Source organism: Arctopsyche grandis, chromosome 4, assembly GCF_051622035.1.
Source record: "Arctopsyche grandis isolate Sample6627 chromosome 4, ASM5162203v2, whole genome shotgun sequence".
NCBI classification, from domain to species: Eukaryota; Metazoa; Arthropoda; class Insecta; order Trichoptera; family Hydropsychidae; genus Arctopsyche; species Arctopsyche grandis.
Window position 1 is genome coordinate 20,468,527 of NC_135358.1, and position 24,023 is coordinate 20,492,549.

Genomic DNA, 24,023 nt, shown 5'->3' on the forward strand with positions numbered 1-24,023 from the left:
ATACGATTACTAGATATTATATGAAAAAGACATTTTTAGTATTATTAAAATAAAATATTATTTATTGAATTAAAAAACTTAGAACAATATATATATATATAAAATATTTAAAAAATATGATTATAAATTGACTTGAAGAAAAAAAGTGTGATACCAGTGAATAAAGTGTAGAACTATTTTTTCTAATTCTGTGAATGAAATGTCATTTAATTACATAAGAATAATATTTACGTATAAAATTAGCGGAATAAAATTTTTTCATATTTATTTATTTATTCGAGAGCATCGATTATATTATTTAAAAACCAGTTGTAATGAATACAACAATGCCTAGCTATAAAAATATAATTGCATAATTGATTTGTATATATAATATTAAAATACATATTGTGATGAACGGGTGAATGGTGATAGTTGTGAATTTATATTAAAATTTATTGAATAATAACGAACAGTCAAAAATTATGATGAAAATGGTTGTATTCAAATATTTTCTGCTGAAAATAAAATGATCATTATACTAATAATATAAATTATTACATACATAATATTTTAAATTTTCTATAAGACTTAAAAAATACTCACATTTCCATTGATTGAATCTTTTGAGAACTACATAATTACAATCAACTGGTTTTATAAATGTTTTTGATTGAAAAAACCTATATTTTATATTATAAATAATGCAACGAATTTACTGAAAATTATATATTGTATAAAGAGGAAAAAAGTAATAAAAGTCATTTATATTTATGTGTTTTTTTATTGATTTCAAATTCACAATACTGACGAATTGAGTATGAAAATCGACGACTTAATTCGTATCGGAATCGTTTTATTTCTTAACTAAAAAAATTACAATATCTTACAAACTACATTACACATTATTTCATTGAATATTATACTATACTAATGACATTAAATTAAACTAATACGTATTATAAGTATAAAAATCACATTTGTTCTACTCATCTAGTTTTTACTTGCACTTTTAGTGTGTTATGTCTCTTTCGACGACTCTACTTTCTGTCTATCTAGCAATCGTTTCCTTACGATAGACGGATCATAACTAATTCTGAAATTTCTCCTACCTCTGCTCACTAATCTGCTTGTGTTGTTATTTCTGTAAAAAGGTACTTCTACTTTCTTCACGTGACCAGTTCTAGTACCAAATTGACCATCATCGATACCCACAGCCTCATATTCATCACTACCCTTACTACTGGATGTAGATCTTTCATCGCCGACGTCGTATCTTATGAACCTATCATATTCATTGGGCTGAGGTCTTCTGAAATCACTAGATGCTAGTTCCAACTGTTCACCGTCATCATCATGTCTTCTACTTGGTTTTTCTTTTCCCACTTTTACATTGACTGCATAGTTTTTAAGCTCAACTTTTTCAATGTGGCCCAACAGTCTTTTGTTATCCGATTCATCTGGAGGAACTTCATAGAAAATTTGTCCATTGTTGACAACAGATTTTTCAGAAGTTCCTCGTTCAGTTTGGAACATAACTGTATCATCGGCATCACTGTCTACTCTTGATATTTTGAATGGATTAATTTTATCTCTGTCTTCAGATTTAGGACTCGTATTAAAATAAGACTTAGTACTAACGTCAAAGTTTGAAGAGATTTTTCTGTTGTCTTCTATGTAAGGATTTGTCGTTTTTTGATGTACTGAAGTAGAAGTGCTAATAGTTGACCTAAAACTACCATCACGAAAGGGCGGCTTGTTTGCAATTGAATCATTTTTACCACGTCTGTTATTTTCGTCTAATGATTTTGTATCAAAATTGTATGGTTTGTCTGTTGAAAATTTTTTGTCACTATTGTTAATTCCACTAAAAGCTCTACCTCTCCTGCTAGATCCATCGAAATCTAAAACCCTTTCAGACCTTGTTTCTATATCAACTGGAATAAATACTGGCTGGAAAGCACTTTTGAAACCATTTTCGGGACTATAATTATCTTGGGAACGTTTTTCAACCGGCACTCTAGTTCTTTCGTCTCTCCTTTTAAAAGCTTTGCCAATTTCTTCAATTTGTTTCTCTTCGTTGAGCAATCTCTCTAAATTAGCTTTAGCATCCTTGTCACTCAATTTTCCTCTCAATGGTTCGTCCACCGTAAATATTTCGACATTATCGTCCGTAAACCGTTCCAATTTATCATCTAACTTTTCACCTGTGCTTAAAATTCGATCAACGGAAAATCTATCAGGACCTTTAACGATTCGTCCCTGTTTATCTTTTGGATCGTCGTTTGTATTGCTCGAAGAAATTAAAACTAATTTATCATCATCTGTATTGTTATCTGATGAAATATTTGTATCGGCAGTATTATTTTCTCTATCACGGCCGTTCCTAGAGCTATCCACGAATGAATCTATAGATAATGTTTGAGTTCCACCATTTCCTTTTTTCTCATCAGGTTTTTTGTCATCATCGAATCGACCTCTAGGTTCATCTTGTCTTCTGTTTACTCCAGCATCAGGGAATCCTCTTTTCTCATCTCTGGGTATATTGTTTCTTCCGTTTTCTTTATCAGATTTATAGAACGTTGAATTTGGAGGAGCTTCCTTGTGGAGATACGATACAGGCCAATATCTATAAAAAATGATTTTTCTTAGTAAATATGTCATTTTTAATGTATACACCAACATGAAGAATTTCTATTACCTTCCAGCTCCGAAACCTCCAGGTCTAGGTGGTTCCAAAAATCCAGGCCCTGAATCATCATCGGGTCTACCCGGAGCTCTTACCGGAATCCAGTGAGGTCTCGATGGTCTTTCAGGACCATAATTATGATGATATTTTACGCGATTCTTTTCAATCGTTGGCACACGAACGTATCCTTAAAAAAGAAAATAATAAATCTATAACAAAAGTATATGACTATGAAAGAGTTGACGAGTGCTTTAGGCATTGGAGAATCGTGCTATACTGAAAAGCTGTAAATGTGCTGGTGAACTACATATATGTATACTACAATTGCTCAGGCTGAAATCTCACCAGGTCTCGGATTATTATACTCATCATAGTACGAAATTGGACCATCTTTGTGTATGTCGTGCCAGTGGCGGCGATCACCTTGAGGAAGGTATGGTCTTCCTCTATGATGAGGACGACCTAACAAGGGATTTATATACATACATATTTACAAAGTAGAAGTAATTCATTCGGATCTTTAAAAAAATATATATCTACCTGGTAAATCGTTTCTATCAGTATCAGGCAAGTAACCAGGAGGTCTAGTCCATCCTAATCCCTGATTTGGAGATGAAGAAGAACCATGTCCGTATGGGTAGTAGCGGTCGCTACACGGCCTCCATTGAGAACGCGATGGTCCAACATAGCACCAAGGATAATTGAATCCTCTGGAATGTCCACAACGATGTCCAGGATGACAGCAATAGTCCCAACTTCCAATTTCACCTCCTTCAAGCTCACAACTCCAATATCCAGCTATCGGATTTGGTGCACATTTAGTTCCACGCCTGCATGGCCAACCAGATACGGTAAATACAGACCACGTATCTAAACCGAAAAAATATATTTTATTGCAAATAATTATTAAATTATAGTCAATCGTCATGAAATATAGTCAACCTTCATCAAATCTTCTATTCCACCCATGATCAGACGGTCGTCCAAAAAGTCCAGCGTATTCGCCGTGTCCGCTAGGATCAGGTCGAGTTACAGGCCTTCCAGATCCACTGTGTCCACTTGGGCCATATCCAGGTGGGGCTAATTCACTTGAACTTGGCGGGAATGGTGGTTGTATACCAGGTCCAGATGGTCTTCCAGGATATCTATGATCAGGTCTAGGTCCACGATCACCAAAACTACAAGCTGGGTCGAAAGTATTGTAGGCGAATAGCCAATGAGTCTTTGATTGCGTGTAATCCAAACTAGGTTGTAAGTCTCTTAGTTGTATATCAGATAGGAGGCAATTGTCCTTGCGAGGTGATAGATGAGGATCAGCTCTATGTAAATTTATAAGGATTAATTCGATGAGCCTTATGAAAAAGTATTTTTTTATAATAAGATAATACTTACGTGTAGCTGAAGCTCATACAGTTAAAGCTGATGGAGTCTGAAGATATACTTCTGCTTCTGCTACTTTCTCTCAATTTACTGCAATGGACTTTACAAGCATGCTCAGTAGGTAAGCGAGTTCCAATCCTTACAGCTTCAGGTAAAAGTTTTGCTGAAGTGTCATACTGCAGATAACACACTGGAAATAGATTATAATCAATTTCAAACTCATTTTATTTATAGAATTTTATCATAATATTTAACTATAATCAGTATTCAAATTACATTCGTCCTTTTTAGGTTCTCGAACTGGTCCTAAAGCATTGGGCGAATCTAAAGCGAATGGGTTCGGTTCACAACCATGACCATAACTTCCCCTTTCGTATAATTCGCAGGGTGGTGATTCGACAAGTCCTTCATGGCTGCGACCAACTTGAGGCCAATCTGTCAATTGACAGTTCTCTAATATGTCTCCAATAACTGGTGGTCCATATCTTCAAAAGTTTAATTAGATTTAAACCTATGTATATATGTATATGTAGATAATTTTCGAGTATTTATCTAACAGATAATTTACCTAAAGCTGAAAGCTCTGCACGTGAAATCCTGAGTCCTCAAACATTCTGCTTCACAATGAGCTATACTAGTAGCGACTAGCGCAATTTTGACAGCTCCAGAAGATAGTCTTCTACCCGATCTGACGCGCCAAAAGCACTCTACAATACAAAAATAGTATTCATTAAGTGCTATTATGGTCAAATTGATAGGCAAACAATGGTAAAATTTCGCAATGCGACAAAATGTTTTCTTCCGTCCATTGTCGTCTTTAGTTAGGTACAGACGATTTTGTTCAAACAAAAATGTATGATGTGCAGTCATTATTCATGCTGCAACGGCCGCAGTAATTCACCAAAAAACAGCTAAATCAACAGATTTTTTGCTGAAGCGAATTTGGATAATTGAAAGACAATGGATGGTGAATTTAAAATTAGGCACGTCGTGCTTGAGATATAATCGATGTTGTTCAGTTGTCATTTGATTTCCATAAATAAACTAAAATATTCATAAATAATACTGACCGCTCTCCATTCTATCGTCAGGGAAACGACCGGGGCGAACGGGGCGATCAGGGCGATCAGGGCGATCAGGACTATCGGGACGATCAGGGCGAACTGGACGATCAGGACGACTGGGACGATCAGGACGACTGGGACGACCTGGAGGACCTCCTGGACCACTCGGTCCACTGGGTCGATATTCCAAAAAGTGTTCACAATACTTTCGATCGTCATTCATAGCGTAAATATCAAAATCTCTATCTGGTTGTACGTCATTGTACAGATCCAAAGTTGGATAGAAGCGATCGCTCAAGAAGCAATTGTCTGATGGATTACGAGAATACCTAGATAATGGAATAAAATACAATAAAAAAATACCTCAATTGAACTAAAGGAACGTATTTATTTATCAATTATAATACCTGAAACTGTAGGAATTACATTCAAAGTGCTTTTCAGAGAAGCACAACATCTCACATTCGTAAATGTCGGGCACTGAAAATGCTTTCCTAACAACACCGCGACTCATCCGAAATCCAGAACCCGACCTAGAAGAACAATCTAAAAAAAAAAATAGCATTTATTATATTATCTTCTTATATATATCTAGAAATAGATTTAAAATTTCAATCACCATAAGGTTTTATAGGAATACCATCGCTGATCCAACTGTCGTGTTCGGAATTATAGTTATTTTGCTCATCATATTCATGACTGGAACTCCAAGATGAAGAAGAACTATGAGAATTGTGACCATAACTGTTTCCATACGCTCCCCAATACTCATCTTTTTTACCACCGCAGCATTTAGTTCCTTGATCTCGATGACCCAAATCAAAATAATTAAAATCGTGTTTATGCTTATCACCATAGTAATCTCCATAGTGAGCCACCCCTCTAGTTGGATACAGACTGTTATTAGGCAAATATTGCTTGTCGTAGTCGTGTCTGTCTAATCCCCAATAGTCATATGAGGACTTATGATCATCATGGCTACTATGGTGGCTTTGGTGACTTCCTCCATGTCCATAAGATCCACCGTACTGTCCCCAATTTTTATGATTCTTCCTTTCTCCTGCTATGTCGTATGGTATAAAATTCCTATCCCACCTTTTATCAATCTCGGCAGGATAAGGTTTATCCCTGTGCCTGTCCCAGTCCTTCAAATGAAAAAAATCCCCTCCCTGATGACCTCCTCTGTACGATTCAGCATTGCTTCCGTATCGGTTTTCCGAATTATAGGCAACCCATCCGTGGTTGTCCCATCGTCTATCATACGAGTCATGTCTATCATTAAATTTTCCACCATAATTTACAGGACGACTTGCACCTTGACATCCAGGACATCCAGAAACCCCAGACTCTTCTAACCAACGCGGCCAACTTAGACTGCAATCTGGAGCACTATTGCGGTCCAGTTCGTAAAAGTCGTAGTCTCTGTCTTCTACGAAGTCTTTCCTTAGATCTAAATGAGCTAATGGAGTTGACGTCATCTCACATAGACCTTTGCCTCTATTCGATGGATCTAATCTGTTAAATAAAACAAAATATAAATGAATTTCCTTAGTAATTTTATTGAAAAAAATACAATGTTGGATTTTATGAGCAACCAATTATTATATTATATATGGTATAAAATCATCGAAAGGATTTCATATGATGTCATCATTTTTAATGCCTTTTTTAGATGCAGATTAAAGTGACCCAAGTACGATTAATTAATTCAGGCACACTTTTTGTACTGAAATTAATAACAATTGTGAGCTCATCGCTATAATAAATTATAGCGTAATCACTTCAAGGTAGTACATAGGTACACATTGTTATATTGTTCACAATTACAATAACCACCATAAAATATTCTAAACTTAATTTATGATCGTTTTATACTATACAAAAAACATTGTTTGCATATTAAAAGGGAATTTTTATATGAATTCCAAATAATCTTCGTCTTCCTTCGATTGATAATAATCGCTCGCAAGTTCTCGTAGTGTGAAGCTTAACCTTTGTATGGTGTTGGTCGACAACCGCAATGACAGGTTGAAATTTAGTAGGGTTCAACATTATTGACGGCATCGAGGGAAATGGAAAACGGTCCATTATTATTTTGCACGAGCATTTTTGTTTCAAGGTATATAAGTGTGTGTGTGTAATCCGGCCCAGAAGACAATGGGATGGATGATGGCTATCAGCACAGACCAGCAGTGGTCGGCTTGCATAATGGCCCAGCGGAACCACTCGGTGTGAAGCGGATCAGGGTTAACGCATGCATAATGCACCCAATACATAGACGAAAGGTAACAAGCACACGTACACAGTCGAATTGCCGATTATACTAATCGAAAAATCCGTGAAAATTCGTCAAGTTCAAGATGACTGTGAGACAACTTGGTCGCCAGTTGAGATTTTTATCTTGAGATTTTTTTAGATTGAAAAATTTGATAGAAAATGGAAAATGGATGGTTATACTTTTTAAGAGGAACTTATTATATGTATGTATAGGTATAAATGTATAAATATGAAATATTAAAAATTTTATGGAAAAAGTTAAAACTGAATGTCTTAATAAGTTACATTTTAACGTTGTACTTCTGTTCGTTACCTTTAGCTTAATATATGTACATATGTATACTTTGAATTAAATAAGCAGTATAATTGGACAAATGGCATTGAATCGTAAGATCACTGGTTCAGCATCGAGGATATAATTTTTTGATAAATTAATAATAAAGTATGAAGTAAAAATTTGGACTCGTTTATGAATAAAATTTCACGGGAAAACTTTGTGACTTTTCACCTATGTACATATGTATGTACATTGTTAAAGTTTTAAGTCTTAGAAATTAGAATAAATACACCATATTATTTTATAATTTTATTCTAAATACAACATATTATTACTACTATGTACTACTAAGTACCAGCGGCGTAGCTACCTCATTGCAAAGTCATGCAAAGCATGAGAGCCCAGCTTGACAGGGGGTCCAAATTTATATATACACTCAATATAATTTAATATTGTTGAAAATATCTAAACATTGAAAGTAAGACAAATGATACAAATCACACATTTGTTCGTATATACAGAATATTACTTTGCTTCACCTTTATTTTACGACCCACAACTGCGAAATGATCTAAGCAACTATTTGGGCTTGTAACGTTGCAGATCATAAAAAGCCCCTTGGGTATAAGCGGGATAATTAATCACGTAACGCAATTATTAAAAATACTTAATTGGAAATATATCGATAAAACTCGAGAAAGATTTTTTTTAAATCGGTGAGCTAAGTTAAATTTATTTTTCGTAGAATTACATATTATACTATAGTAGTCCTATGTTAATATGTATATATATAAACAAACAATTTGAATTATTTCATCTCATAATTTTAAAAATCAGGTTAAGGGGGGGGGGGGAAAGTGAGGTGGCCTTTCGATAAATTTCTCATGAGGGCCCAAAATCCTTAGCTACATTACTGATAAGTACATTTAACATAATTTGTAACAATTATTTTTTATCTTAATAATTATTTGCAGTTACGTCGTTTAGCCCAAAATATTATAATACCACTCTTCTTAGAGTTCACGCTTACCATACGTATTGTGCAATCATTATTATGAAGACTCATTTTTTTCAGATAAATAATAAAAGCATTTTTCCTACAATCATTCGCAATTAACGGTAAATCTGAAATAAAATACAATGGCAAGCGGTGCGATCGCAAAGAGATTTCTCACGATTAAAAACATACAATTTACCAAAAATAAAAAATAGAATTTAACTACTTAAGGTCGTTCAGTGAGCTTCAATGAAATTGAAAATAAATAAACACTATATTTTCAAGCAATAAAAATATTTTAGAATGAGAACGGTTCGATACCATTCAGTCGGATACGGCTATTTAACACCACCTATCAACAATGGTGTTTTGTTTCTTGTATTCGCATGGTGTTTTACCATAATCGACATCGCCTTATGGTGGGCATCTGAAGCTGCAGGAAACCGCTCGTTCTACCCCGATGATGGTATGTGTCATTGCGTAAAAAAAACTATTGTTCAATAGCCAAATGTAGCTGTTGCAACACAGCTCAAGCTACATATTGAGTTTTAGACCAGAACTACATATGTACATACATCAATCTCAAAAAAGTCTTAATATCATAATTGAAATCTTATACAAAAGCTATTTTGACTACTTATCTTCCAGGCACTATTGCAATTTTAAATTTAAAACAGTATATAGATAATAAAAAAATCATACCTGTAGTTGAAAGTCTCACAATCGAATCTTCGTTCTTCGGAGCATTCCCTTTGACAATCATCTAATCTTTCGCAAGGGACAACTCTTAAAACGACCCTACCCAACACTCTCTTTCCGGCCAAAACTCTTCTGTAACAAGCTGCAAATATGTAACAATTAAAATCACATTTGTAATTTTGACATACATTAGAATCGTTAACGAGGATAAATTGGAGTCACAATTGCACATGTTGCGTGCTAATCAGATAAATTTAATTACACGTTTGAAAATTATTGTATTTGTAATTTATTCAATGCTAAATCGTGATGTTCAATTAAACTTAAACGCAAAATTTGTGTGCGTTGAAAAATAAAATAAAAATCGACTATTGTTTTACATAGAATCATACTATGTACATAGTAATTAAAAATTTAATTTACATATTTATTTTCAAACATTTTTTAGTGTAAATAATATAAAATGCTTGTATTTATATTAAGTAAAATGGTTGAACTTCAAATAAACGATCTTTAGTTTTAATAATACATATGTAGTTTGAAAGCTTTTAAGCGTACAAAGTAAATGACATTTACATATGTATAGGTATGTATATATGTATGTATGTAGTATGTAGGATCAGCATTCGTCAAGTAAAGAAACCGCATATGTGTCTACATGTGAACTTTTGCTTTTGAAAAGTAAGAGTTCATACAATAACCGTAACAAATGGCAATTAAAGCGTTCTCGCGCATTTACAATGTGTGTTTGTGTGTGTGTGTGGTAAAGTGCAAGATTATTTTACACATGCGCCTGCACACACGTTTCTTACAACATTTTTATATAGCGAATAACAGCGAATGCGGAAGTGTCGGTGGTGTTGCTTGATCGCTAGATATATGTATGGTGTTGAGAAAAATGGAAATGATTTTGTGGCAACACTTTCGGGATTAATTGCAAGACACACTTTCGATTGGTACACTTCGAAGAAACTGGCAATAAAGTAGTCAGTTCAAATGCATAATGATTTCGCGGAAAAGTATCAACGGATCTTCCTTTAGAAAGTATATACTTAAGCCTTGCATTTTTCAATGCAAAATTTCAGTGTGAGAGCTTTTAATCATTGAAAGCTTATTAGCTTATTGAGTAAGGATGCAGATGATGCTTTTACATTTTAATGTTCTAATATTTCATATTTTTTATATTCAAAAGCCCTGATTTATTTCATTGATTTGAAATTTCATATTTTTTAAAGTTTCATTATGTCCTCGTCCATAGGTTCACTTGACAGAAAATTTTTGCTGAGAACGTGAATTTTTCCGAGTAATTAGTTGGAAAGTCACAGTTTTTATTTATCTATTTCTTACAAAATGTCTTTGTATATAACTATTGATTGAAGAATTTATAAGTGTTGTTTTTATAAAATGGAAAAATCTTTGTTTTACACGAAAATACTAAGCCATACAATTTAATTTATAAACTTTATCTATTTCGCTGGAATTTGTAAATGTAAAACTATTTATTAAAATTATAAATAAACATTTGAATTACATGTGTAACATATGTACACATACATATATGTACAATATATAAACATATATTATAAAAAAAATCATATTAAACCTTATTTACAAAAGCTACCTGCATATGTATATTTAAAACATAAAATTTTGATTATAAATATAATTAAAGGTAAAATCATAAAGTATAAAATTATAGCTACCTTTAGCATCCTCGACGATGATTACAGAACTGTACGAATTTGCGTAGAAAAATAGTTCTACTAGGAACGTTATCACAGACACATATTTAATATTAGTCATCATTTTTTCGTAGTATTAAATTTAAATTATATACAACACTTGAGAGTCCTAGCTAACACGAGAGGTCACAGAGTAGTTTTTTTTTAAAAGGGTCCTAATTTCTAAAATTGTCCTGGCATGTTCTCGTGCGCGCACTCGCACCGGTTTCGTCATTCGCGGCGTATCGTCACTCGCGATCTGTCATCATTGTGATGCTAATAAAATAAAAACACTGGTCGAAAGCAAAACAGCGACATGGCAGTGTTAATAATGAATATCAATGTCTGTCTGTCATGCCGCGGATCTGGGCAAGCGCATTCGGTAGCGGCCCAACAACGACTGGGATTGGATAGTGGGAATCGTAGGTGTTTTATATGTGGCTAGACGCCAATGGGTTAACGATATTGTTGTTTACGAGACGACAACAATAACAAGACGAAAATTCGTAGCAAGAAATTAAAAAAAATATATTAATCTTTGTCGACAGCGAATCTCACGCGGTGATCCATCTATCGGGTAACCCTGGACGTTTACAATGATTGTTATTACTTTTTTATTTTAATACATGGCACTTTTTCAATTAAGATATCGAACAATTAAATTAGAGGCGAACTTTTCTATGAAATAACAGCTATTCAATTTTTCAAAAGATCATTCAATTTTTCCCCTCAAGATCTGGAACGTCCGGCGTATCGTTTTTATGTTTACATACGTACTAATCGTTCGTCAGGATTTCACTCTAAACATATTTTTAAGTGGAAAAATGGTCAGTAACATTACAAAAATTTTCTGATACTATATACATATGTATATACAAACATACATATGTAGATGTAAAATGAATGGTCAGTATTCTACTTCCAGTTGTTGGATTTTATTAATTATTTTTTAATTACGTGAAATCACTATACAGATATGTATGTATATATTATATACATATTATATCGGTCTCCTTGACTGGCCAGAATGTGAAATTACCGAAAACGCAAATATCGGAAGGCAAAGATCGAAAATCGAAAGATCTTAAGTCGAAAGATCAAAAAAAAGGGTGCATGGTAAACGGTACATACTCACTTAATTTACGCGAGCAGGATACAACAGGTACAAGAGGAACAGGCTTTTCCTCCCGTATTAATTTGCGTATGTACCGTTTACCATGCACCCTTATTTTTTGATTTTTCGACATAAGATCTTTCGTTTGCCTTCCGATATTTGCGTTTTCGGTAATTTCACATTCCCGCCCGTGAGGTAGACCCATATTATACACATTACATATCAAGAAGATAAAAATAATTTAAAATAAAATATTGAAATATTGTTTTAAAAAAATTACTACTTCTGGTTTACGAATTCTGACCAAAACTTTAATCACTATAAATTAGCACATAAAGATCCCCTAGAGTCTGGAGTCTAGACTTAAGAAGACCGAAGCATCAAAATATTTCAAAATAAAATTTTGATTATATATATATATATATATATATATATATATATATATATATATATATATATATATATATATATATATATTATATAATTGCGCCGGGGAGCACCAGGGGCGAAGGGTGGAGGGGGGCCCCGGATTCTGGTATAATCTAATATATAATTTTACAAGAGACTTTGTATGTATGTAACTATCGTTAAATTTAATAAAACAAAAACAAATGAATATTCAAATAAATTTGAATAAAACAAACAACTATTCAAATCAATTGTTTACTATGAGATTGGCCATTTTTAAGAGGTTTATATTACAAATACCGAGCAAAGCCGGGTAAAACCACTTGTATGTACATATATAATAATATGTCACTCACAAGTTGTATAATAAATGGATCACTCGTATATCGTTCACGCATATTTGAGTTTTACAATACGTATTGTATTATTAATCGATCGCGTGATGAATGAATAGATCACTTTTACTATTAACGAGAATACACGTATTGATGTGAAATGGTACAAAATGCAAATATTAATTAGGGCTGTTAAATGTATCTACATACATACATGGTTATTAAAACTCGAAAATGTAATAATATATCCAGTAAACTCAAATACCCATATTCTTCGGAAATCTAAAAAAACATATGAAATATTATTTGTACATATGTATGTATGTATATATACATAGAAGGAAACTTAGTATCGTCCAAAAATATTACTTTGAAAATCACTGATATGCATGCAAATTTTAACTGTCGTGAAGCATAAACGTTTGTATCGTTTGCATATATCATTTTTCAAAACCCAACCGGTCGATGAATAGACAATGCTGTGTAGTATGTAAACTCGGCGTCATTTGACAAATTGAAATCGCTTTTAATGATTGCAATGATGAAGTGTCTGTGTGTATGGTAATTAAAGTGATCATAGGCTGTTAGGTGTAACAATGGTGGCCAACTAGCCGTCGATTTGGAATTGAACAACGATGATGGTTACATCAGTTGCCGACACAAGGCTGATTACCTCAATTGTAACTAACCACGGATAACAATGACCGCACTGTTTTCAGGGGTGATGAAACTTTTTTCTATTCCGGAATTGATTAGAACGTCGGCGTAGCTCGGTAGTGAATATATTAGCGATCATCTAAAAAATGATTGATTTTTCTCGTCGGTATTTTGACGGTCACGATCAATGGAATTTTTTACATGAAAATAATTAGCCCGTCATGCCGAAAGTTGTATACAAATTTATGCATAAAAAATGTGTAATCTCTCTATGATCAAAATTTTGTAATTCATTACACGAGTTTTTATAAAAAATAGTCAGTCATTTTTGTTCATAGAATAGAATTATTGAAATATTTATCAAATAAATTTAATTTAATTGTTATTTCCATTCTGTATTTTGAAAATTCTTAATTAAAGAAATATAATTACTATAAATAGCAATCAAGTGATAAATATTGCAGTAAAATTAGTTTCATTTTTAAAATTAATTTAATTTAATTAATTATTTATCTCCTTGAAGAAGATAAATAAATGGAAGGCCATTTTCAATGGAAATGCAAAAACAATGGTAAAAAATTTTACGTGTCAAAGTTTAATACAATAGAGTGCAAACATGGAATTTTATTCAAAAAGCGATTTACTATGAAAAAGTTGGAAAATTCAACTTCAATTATGTTTGATTTAAATTTGAAGTAAAACGATGACAAAAGCTTTATCTAAACCGTATATTAAGATGTTTAAATATATTTAATATAATTTTATTAAGTTTAGAGCATGCTGTATATGCGCATTTGTAGTTTGAATTAATCGTTAGCTAGGTGATTAGGACCAATTTACATTTCGGTTTGATGCGAACGAACGAAAAACAATGACAATACTTCCTAGTAGACGTGTAAACGCACAAAAAACCCGTAATTTCATCACATTTAAATAGAATTAAACGCCATCGTTCACCCTTGAGAGCCGGAATGTCGACAAAAAAGTCCGAAACAAAACAAAACGAAACACAAAACAAAAAAAAATCAAACAGAAGATTGGATAGAAAAGATAAGAAGATCCGCAAACGATTCGAAAAATGGACGCTGAATCATGCACACAGTAATCGCACTTCCTAAACATAAATATATGTATTCTTATTATATCACTAATTGAAGGCCGTTAGAAGTAAGTGACCGTTGACAAATTAAGATGACTTCTGGTATAGTTACATATGTACTTTAATGATCCAATGATCGACGAAACCCTCTAACTTTTACACAGATATAAAACCGAACGATTGATACTGCATTGTAATCGCGGTCTGTTTGTGTAATGCGCGTATTTACTGTGAAAACGTAAGGAAAATCGTCGGAAAAACGCCATCGATTGTGTGTGGAATTCGCATTAGAATACAAAGCGTTTCAGAAAATGGCGTGTAGTCTTTTTTCGCGCGCATATAAATCGTCAATATTCAGATCATTAACATATTTTCATTTTGCAAAACGACAAGATAGTAATCTCCACGGTATTTCTAACTCATTCACATGATTACAATTAATTATATATTAATTTCCAAGCGATAAGAATGCGTTTGCCCACACTTCAAGGAGATTTTTATTTATAAATGAAGCTTAATTTCTAAATTAAATAAATGCTATACAAAATATAAATGGGTAATAACTATTATGAAATCACAGCTTATGATATCAACGATAAAATATTCGTAATTATAAATATTACTATAATATTTTATAACAATAACTTTGCCTTTATTATATACATAGTATATAATAAAGCCAGCAGCATAGCTTATATAATTAGCCAGCAGCATAGCTCGGACGTTAAGCTTCTGCTTACCGTCAAGAAGGTGCCGGGTTCTATCCCTGAATGAAAATGAATTTTTCAGAGTATGCTGTTGGTCAGACCTGGATTTGTGACTCCAGGTTGATCGTTTCCTATCAGAGTTTGCCAATTTTCTCTGATTTCATTGTTGAAACGGTTCCCGGAAAAAAAAATTGGCTAAAAATCCTTCCTACCTACTATGTCACCACTATTTGAAATTTGATTGATGTACAATAAAAATTTATGTACAATTCATAGATGTCTCGTTAATTTGCGAGTTTTTTCAGTGTCTCGCAATTCAACGACTTATAATAAAAATGCTGCATTTGTATTTGTAATTGGCCAGGAAGGCGCATTGGGATTTACCTGTAAGGCCTTCCTGGTATATATGTAAAAATAAAAAATAAATAAAAATAAGTTCTTAATATAAAAATATATTGGATTTTAAAGACAAACATATGTGTCATTTCAAATGCTTTCAAACATGTTAATCATGTACTATATTAAGTAAAGAAGGATTTTATGTAGATATTTAAAGTTCAGAGGTGCATATGTACATCCTACAATGGGTTCACATGTGTTTAAATATTTAAATGGATCAACGACCAATTAGTTAATTGTACATTAATTAAGGTCCCATTGCGCGCTCTATTTCAAACAGTACATATGTACACAGTGTTGCCATTGAAAAATCGGAAACACACATTTCATACCTCGGTGGAATATATGAATATTCATTGTGTGACATCAGTTAATTTGATGCAAGTCCTGCATAGAAAACCAACACAACATCCACGTTCTCAAGGACCGCTAGATAATAGAGATGCGACCGCGAAACGCAGTTCAATTTAGCTGGCGTGCACGCTAAACTCTGTGGCCAGTGTTAAAAAAAATACAATAATGCGTTCACTGGAACAATTGATCTTTTGATCGTGGAATATGATTGAAAAATCTCATCGAGCAAACAAGACCTCTAGGAAAATGGTCGCAAGACAATGGACTTCAGAATCCTCGTATTTTATTATTTTGACCTTTAATTTTTGAATGAAAATATTGTTGATTTGTTCTAGAAACAGGCGTCGGCTCGATTTTACGCAATATGACACATTTTAGTATTGAAACGCGTGTGAGTGGCCTGCTTCATTATTCGATATGGAGTCGATACACAACCGTTGGACTGCGAATCTATTGTGTATTGTTTGCAATTAAATTTTATTTACCATTTCATTTTACTATCGAAAGCTAACGTCGACTTTTCGTTTCATCGAAAGAACTGTTTCTGTATCCTCTAATAGGATATAAAAATGCATTTAAGAACTTGTGACATACGTACATAATATGTAAGCTGAAGAAAAAAGCTCTATTTTAAAACTTGATGTCATTGAATGGCGTTCAAAAGTGTGATAAAATTACTTAAAGCATTTGACTTAGTCATATTTAAAAAAAAAATTACGATAGTATTCAAATATGTATAATATATGTACATCAGGGCTGTCCAACTCTAGGTTCTCGGGGACGCATTAAATTAAAAAAATATCCGCGAGCAGCATCCAGATAATTGAATACAGTACATATTAAATATTAAATATCCAGAAAAGTTAATCTTTAGTCAGATATAAAAATAAAAAAATCAAAGATTTTATTAAGTTTTTATTTAAACAATAGACAAGATACAATACGTGTTTATTTCATTTGATTGAGAACTCTGCGGTAGTTCGACTTCGTTTATTCATAAGAAGGTAACTTCAATATTTGTAGTTGTCAATCTTATTAAATTTGAAAGAGATTTATATATCAATGAACATGTAGAGTTTAATGTTCCTCAACTTCGGGTATCTCTATATTGGTAGTAATTTAAAAAACTTTCATCCTTTTTCAATTCTGTTAATATAAAAAGTATATATATATATATACATATATAAAGTGGTTTGCGTGGAGTTAAGAATATACATAGAGATTTTCGATTAGAAGATTTAATAGCGTTTAATATCAATTTTTTTTTGCGCGTGAAAAGCCTCGGTGTAGACAGCCCTGATACAGAAGATAATATAATCAGTTACAAAGTTTAGATGGAATGAGAGCGTATTTATAATTGAAAGCCTTTTCCTATTTGAATATGTACTTGCTAATATAATTTATAAAAAAAAATAGCATCACTGTCCGTAACAATTACATTGCTAATTGCTTTATTGCGTTATTTTGAATGCGAACTATGCGATATCGTTTTTAGTATTTCGCACTGTATTGCCACGACAATGGTTTATTTTCATTTTTATCGATATTTCGGCCTTTTCTAGACACCATTAGGTGAGGGCTGTTCAACTACCGGTCCGCGACTATAGAATTTTATTGACAATTTTGTGCTAAACGACCTTGCATTGTGACATCGCTGAGTGGCTTTTGTTCAGCAAGGATGACGCTAATTACGCGCAAGTTGGCTTTCCAGGTCGACGTTCTTGCACAGTTCGACTTGTGACGTTTCAACTTATTATACGAAATGAAAGTGAAAATGGTCTATAAAAGTTCATTCTAAAAAAATATTTCAAATTCTTACCATTTCTTTTGATATCGGTCACGGTCCCATATCCAGGCTTCTTGGGTGGACCTACTGGTGCGCCTCCATAAGCGCCATCTTTATCTCCTTTATCCTTAATTTTACCATAGCCGTCGCTCAAACCATTTGGTCTATCATTATAAGCTGGATCTGGTCTATCGGAGTCGATAGCACCATAAGAACCTCCCCCTCCTATTTCTCCATAAACAGGCTTCTTTTGTGAATCTTGATATCCAGGCTTTTTATACGTTGAGCTTCCATACCCATCGTCATACCGATCGTTTATCGGTCTAATGTCAGAATAACCATAAGCTGGTCCATATCTATCATATTCATAACCATAACTTGGTCTTTTGTTAATTCCATAACCGTCACTAGGTCGCAATCCTCCGTAGCTTCCACTTGGTCTTTCGTAGGTAGAATCCGAACTAGGTCTATCTTGTTGATTTCCATAACCAGAAGCTGGTCTGTCATTGTATGGTACTTTTTGCGGTTTTCCATATCCAGAACTTGGGCTATCTTTATCATTGTATGGCCTTTTTTGTTCATTTCCATAACCTGGATTGGGTCTATCTTTATCACCTTGTGGCCTTCCATATCCTCCGTCATTATGAGGTTTGCTAGTTTGAGTTCCATAACTTGGATCAGGCCTGTCTTTATCAGGTTGAGGTCTTCCATATCCCCCATCATTTTGCGGTTTACTTGTCTGACTTCCATATCCTGGGTCTGGTCTATCTTTATCGCCGTAGGGTCTGTCTTGTTGACCTCCATAACTAGAATTTGGTCTGTCTTTTTGACCACCATACCCTGAACTTGGTCTGTCTTGTTGACCATCATATCCTGAGCTTGGTTTATCTTGTTGACCGCCATATCCTGAGCTTGGTCTGTCTTGTTGACCAGCATATCCCGAACTTGGTCTGTCTTGTTGACTACCATACCCTGAACTTGGTCTATCTTGTTGACCACCATATCCCGAGCTTGGTCTATCTTGTTGACCACCATATCCCGAGCTTGGTTTATCTTGTTGATCATAACTCGAGCTTGGTCTGTCTTGTTGTCCACCATATCCCGAACTTGGTCTGTTTTGTTGACTACCATACCCTGAACTTGGTTTATCTTGTTGTCCACCATATCCCGAGCTTGGTCTATCTTGTTGACCACCATATCCCGAAATTGGTCTGTCTTGTTGACCACCATATCCCGAACTTGGTCTGTCTTGTTGACCACCATATCCCGAACTTGGTCTATCTTGTTGACCACCATATCCTGAACTTGGTTTATCTTGTTGACTATCATATTCCCAACTTGGTCTGTCTTGTTGACCCCCGTAACCTGAACTTGGTCTACCTTTGCTACCGTACGGTCTTTCTGGCTGACTTCCATATCCAATACTTGGCTTATCTTTATCTCCATAAGGTCTATCTTGTTGATTTCCATATCCAGAGCTTGGTCTATCTCCGTATGGTTTACTTAAACTACCATACCCCGGATCCGGTCGATCTCTGTCATAATAAGGTGTTTTATTAGGTTTATCATATCCCGAAGTTGGTTGATATCCCCCATAGCCGGAACTAGGTCTTCCTTGACTATTTTCATATCCAATGTTATACTTGTCTTTGTTGTTTCCATATTTATTATCATAGCTACCACTCGGTCTATAGTCATCATATTTACTACCGTAAACATCAGTTGGTTTTAAGATTGCTCCATAACCACTTTCTGGTCTTGTACCATAACCTCCACTGGGTGGATCTGGTCTATCCCTATCATAAAGACTTGGAGGTCTGTAATTAGATGCATAGCTATCGGAACTGATAGGCCTATTACTATTATACGAATTTATATCATTGTCACTATACTGATATTCGAACTTACTACTTGAACTGTGACTAGAACTATGTTGATTGAATTTATTTTTTTCATAGTAATAATTAGGGCTTAGATTATCATAACCATTTCCTCTATATCCATCAAGAGAATTGCTTGGCTTTTGGGCATAGTTATTATCTAATTTATCGTTAGAATATCCATAATTAGGTCCGTAAGCTACTGCTATTTTTTCCCCGTAAACTTGAGCTACTTCTTCGTTACTATGGTGACTTTGATAACCATCATATCTATCATAATAAGGTCTATTGCTTTGTGGTCGTTGATATGGCTTGTCATCATCCGACGAAGAGTACAATGGTTTTTCAGGACCTATAGGTCTATTGTGGTAACTGTTAGGCCTATAATCGTCATAAGCGTTCCCATAAACATCAGGTTTGTTGAAATAAGTAGGTCTCGGATCATCATAATAAGGACTACGATTATTGTAATAGTCGTCGGGTCTTCCGTAAGAATCTGATGGATATTTTTGATCTTTGTATGGATAGCTTTCGCCGTAAGTAGTTGGATTTGGTCTAGTGCCACCTTGTTGAGTGTATGGATTATTGGGTCGCTTCCAATGGAAATAATCATCGCTATTGTTATGATCGGAATTTCCATACGTGTAGTACCGATCTGATCCATCGTGATAGTTGGGTTTTGGGTCATAAGCATATAACGGTTCATTGTTATGAGATCCGTAAGAGTTGCCGCCGCCATAGGAACCACTTTCGTAAGAAGAAGACGAACTTCCACTATAGGAACTACTGCTGGAACCATGTGAATAAGTGCCACTATTAGAAGTGCCTGGATAATAAGGTTTATTACCTTCATTTCCATAAGAGCTTGGTTTACTGTTAGGAGAACTCCATCCATAAGGGGGTTTGTAGTCATCCTCGTAAGGTTTGATTGGCTTTTGTTGATATCCATCATCATTTCCATATGAAGGTCTTTGGTTGCTGTTATAACCATCATTGCTTGGACGCTGTGAGTACTTATCGTCGTCGTTTCCATAAGACGGTCTACGATTGTCATTATATCCACCAGAACTTGGACGTTTTGATTCATCAGAAGAGCCATAGCCAGGTCTACGATTGCTGTTGTAGCTATCTCTATCAGAGCTTGGACGTTGTGAGTGTTTATCAACATCGTTGGGTCTGTCGTTCCCGTAAGCTGGTCTTCGGTTTGAATTGTAACCATCTCTGTCATTGCTTGGACGTTGTGGATATTTTTTTTCACTTGTTCCGTAAGAAGGTCTTCGATTTGCATTACTGTCGTCATTTGGTCTTTTGCTTCCTCCAGAATAAGAGCTATCACTTTCCGGTCTTTCGTAAGATGTTGCAGGTTTAGATTTATCTTGATTGTACGGTCTTTCGTCAGGTTTTCTGTTTCCGTCGTAAGAGCTCGGGTCTGGTCTGGAGTCTGGTTCATAAGAGTCTAAGATAGGATCCGATTCCGGTCTAAATGTGACCAATGGATCTTGAATTTCATCTGGATTGTCGCAGTTGTCCCTCTTAGCGTATATGTCAAAATCGGGGTCGGAAATTGAGTCGTCCACTCTGATTTCGGAGGCTGATATTACGCGCACGCTCAGCTCGCAAGTTCCGTTTCCCTTGGCGCCGATTCTGAAATTGACGAGTTTAAAATTAGTCACGCGATGTGCAATGTCTTGCATGTTGTTAATAAGAATTGAAGTGTGTGGTTGACGTACCCAAAGCTGAAAGAGTTGCATCTGTCTTCATCGCTGGAGCATTCCCGTTCGCATTTGGAAAATAAAGGCGTATCCACGCGGCGTGCTGTGTCTGAACTAGGTAATCGTTCACCCAGGGCTACTCTTTCAAAACAGTCTAAGAGGAACAAAGTAAGTAAGTAAAATCAATTGTATAAGATTTTTCCTGATGTTAACTTCAAATTAGAAAAATTGGTTTATTTTAAATATCGTATATGAATATTATGTGTATGTAGATGGAACTAGTAATGGCTCAAATTAACAGATATTAATTTGAGCCCAAATTAAAATATGTACCAAAAGAAAATAAAAATAAATAAAGCTAAAAAAGTATGATTGATTTGGTTGCTGATAGGCTTAAATTTATGACGGTAGCTCATTGTTTTTTATTCATGTATAATTTAAAAAAAATACTAAGAAAAACAAACAATATGGGCCGTTATATTTGAAAGTGGCACAACTCGACTTTTCTTTATTTCGAGAAATATTTCGCAAAACATTAAATATAATGTCTTGCGTTTAACAACATTTAAAAATAATGATGGCCTGTAATATGTTTATTATGCTTCTCCAAAATTCTGGACATATCGAATTAAAAGAAGTGGTAACAATTTGTGAATTAAGTCAAACAGAAATAGTGTTTTTGGAACTGAAAATTGGACTTCCTCCATTTAAAAATATAACGGCTCAGATATGTATATTTTTCTAAGCCATTCAATTTTAAATGACATAATATAATAGTGATAACTTCTACCATAATAAAATAACCATTTCTACTGCTTAATAATTTCTAGGTAAAAAATCATAATCTTTCAACCTAAATTTTTTTGTCTAAGTACATAGTTTGATTGTTCCGGCCCAATAAGGAAAATCATATATTATATTATAGTTAAATAAATATCTTATATTTCATATAGAAATTCAATAGATTTTAGGATTATTATTTAATAGGGTTGAAGTATATGATATATATGTACATACATATATATGTATTTAGATTCTAATTATTACAATATATTTAAAATTATTAGAAATATCTTGTAGCCTTAGCACCACACACACACATAAATTAGCTGCTAAGCAAATAGTGAAAATAAATGAACTATTTTTTTTTTGTAAATTCAAAATATTTTTAAAGCATTCAAATATTTGAATAGGAATTAAAATAAAAAGCCTTTATTGACATCTATCGATTGAAATTGATACTAATATAATTTTTAAATGGAAAATATTCCGAAAATAATGACATTCAGAAGTCTAATCAATTTAGCAAATGTGAGAACCATTTTAACGACTGTATTTTAAAATACTGAATATCAAATATTTATAAAAACATTATCAAAACAATTTACCTTTCTTTGCTTCAATCAGTTGGCTGTCGATCGTGATAGAAGTCGATGGTGCGACAAATAAAAATGTTACAAACAAAACACTCGCAAACTTCATTTTCACCACTCTTGATTACAACCGGCACATACTTATCACGCGATTGACAAACAAATAACTACTTAATTGATTAAAATAAAAATACAAAAAGAAGACAATGCGATTTTCGAGACCGTTATCGTGATCGCTAGTGGAGTTTATTAAAACGCGATTATGACCATCGCTTTAGTCATCCTAATGATGATGATCGTGTGTTTACAAGCCGGCAGGCAATCTTCGCAGATGATTTACAATGAAAATGGTCGCTAAAGAAACTGACACTTTGAACGATGCGGTTCGGAATAAATTAGTCGGCGGATCAGTGGATAGACCCGCCAGTCGCAATATCCCAAAGCGGAATGACCAGTCCGAAGATGGGGCAAAAAAATATAGGAAACGTCAGTGAAAAAATGGTCGGCGCGAACAAGATGGAAGAGGCAAACGCGCGAAACGGAAGACAGGTGTAAGTGTAACAACGTGCATGAGGATTAATCGGTGGGGTTATTATACAGACGAAGCGAAGTTATGTACGCCAAATTATCCTAGTGAAAGCTAGAGCTTTATGATAAATCATATGTATAGCTTGTTGGGGAGCTCAATATAAGATCACCATTTCGTTAAATGTACTTTCCTTCATTTTCCTTGTTGCAAATTGAATGATCTGTTTTATAGTATTTTTTTTCTTAAAGTTACTTCTGAACAACCCAGAATTGGTTACATTTTTCGCAAGGAAGCAATTATGAAATTTGAGTTAATTTTTATTGGACTTGGAGTTGAGATGTCATGTATGTATTACTAATCGGTTGTTTTCGATTAAAAAATTTCATATCATATTCGGAAAGGTTTAAAAATTTGGGAAAACCTTATATAATTTTCCTTTTCTTATTATACCATGTATTTATTGGGTGAAGAAAATCATTGAAAACAACCGTTAAAATTCATTTTCCTACCCTTAAGAAGAGAACAAAAAATTAACAAAGAAAATGAATAAAAATTTTCCAACTATACATTACCATTTAATATATGTA

The 24,023-nt window shown here is 33.9% G+C and overlaps 1 protein-coding gene across 1 annotated transcript; it reads right to left on the bottom strand.

Moving 5' to 3' along the window:
* Positions 1-767: 767 nt before the first annotated feature.
* On the bottom strand, positions 768-23,356 carry LOC143910386 (uncharacterized). The gene is made up of 15 exons (XM_077428832.1): positions 22,923-23,356; positions 21,553-21,688; positions 17,976-21,466; positions 9,366-9,504; positions 5,732-6,627; positions 5,520-5,658; positions 5,119-5,441; positions 4,617-4,755; positions 4,325-4,533; positions 4,061-4,238; positions 3,611-3,987; positions 3,209-3,538; positions 3,014-3,130; positions 2,681-2,855; positions 768-2,608 (listed from the first exon to the last, which is right to left on the bottom strand). Exons 1-15 carry the CDS (start codon positions 23,014-23,016, stop codon positions 1,000-1,002), a joined length of 8,352 nt encoding a protein of 2,783 aa, XP_077284958.1. The 5' UTR covers positions 23,017-23,356; the 3' UTR covers positions 768-999.
* Positions 23,357-24,023: the final 667 nt, after the last annotated feature.

Excerpts from the sequence above, each read along its gene's own strand:
- LOC143910386 (XM_077428832.1), bottom strand. The coding sequence starts at position 23,016 with ATGAAGTTTGCGAGTGTTTTGTTTGTAACATTTTTATTTGTCGCACCA. Across the intron at positions 4,756-5,118 it reads TGACGATAGAATGGAGAGCG|AGTGCTTTTGGCGCGTCAGA; the intron begins GTCAGTATTATT and ends TTTGTATTGTAG. Across the intron at positions 2,856-3,013 it reads GTATAATAATCCGAGACCTG|GATACGTTCGTGTGCCAACG; the intron begins GTGAGATTTCAG and ends TTCTTTTTTAAG.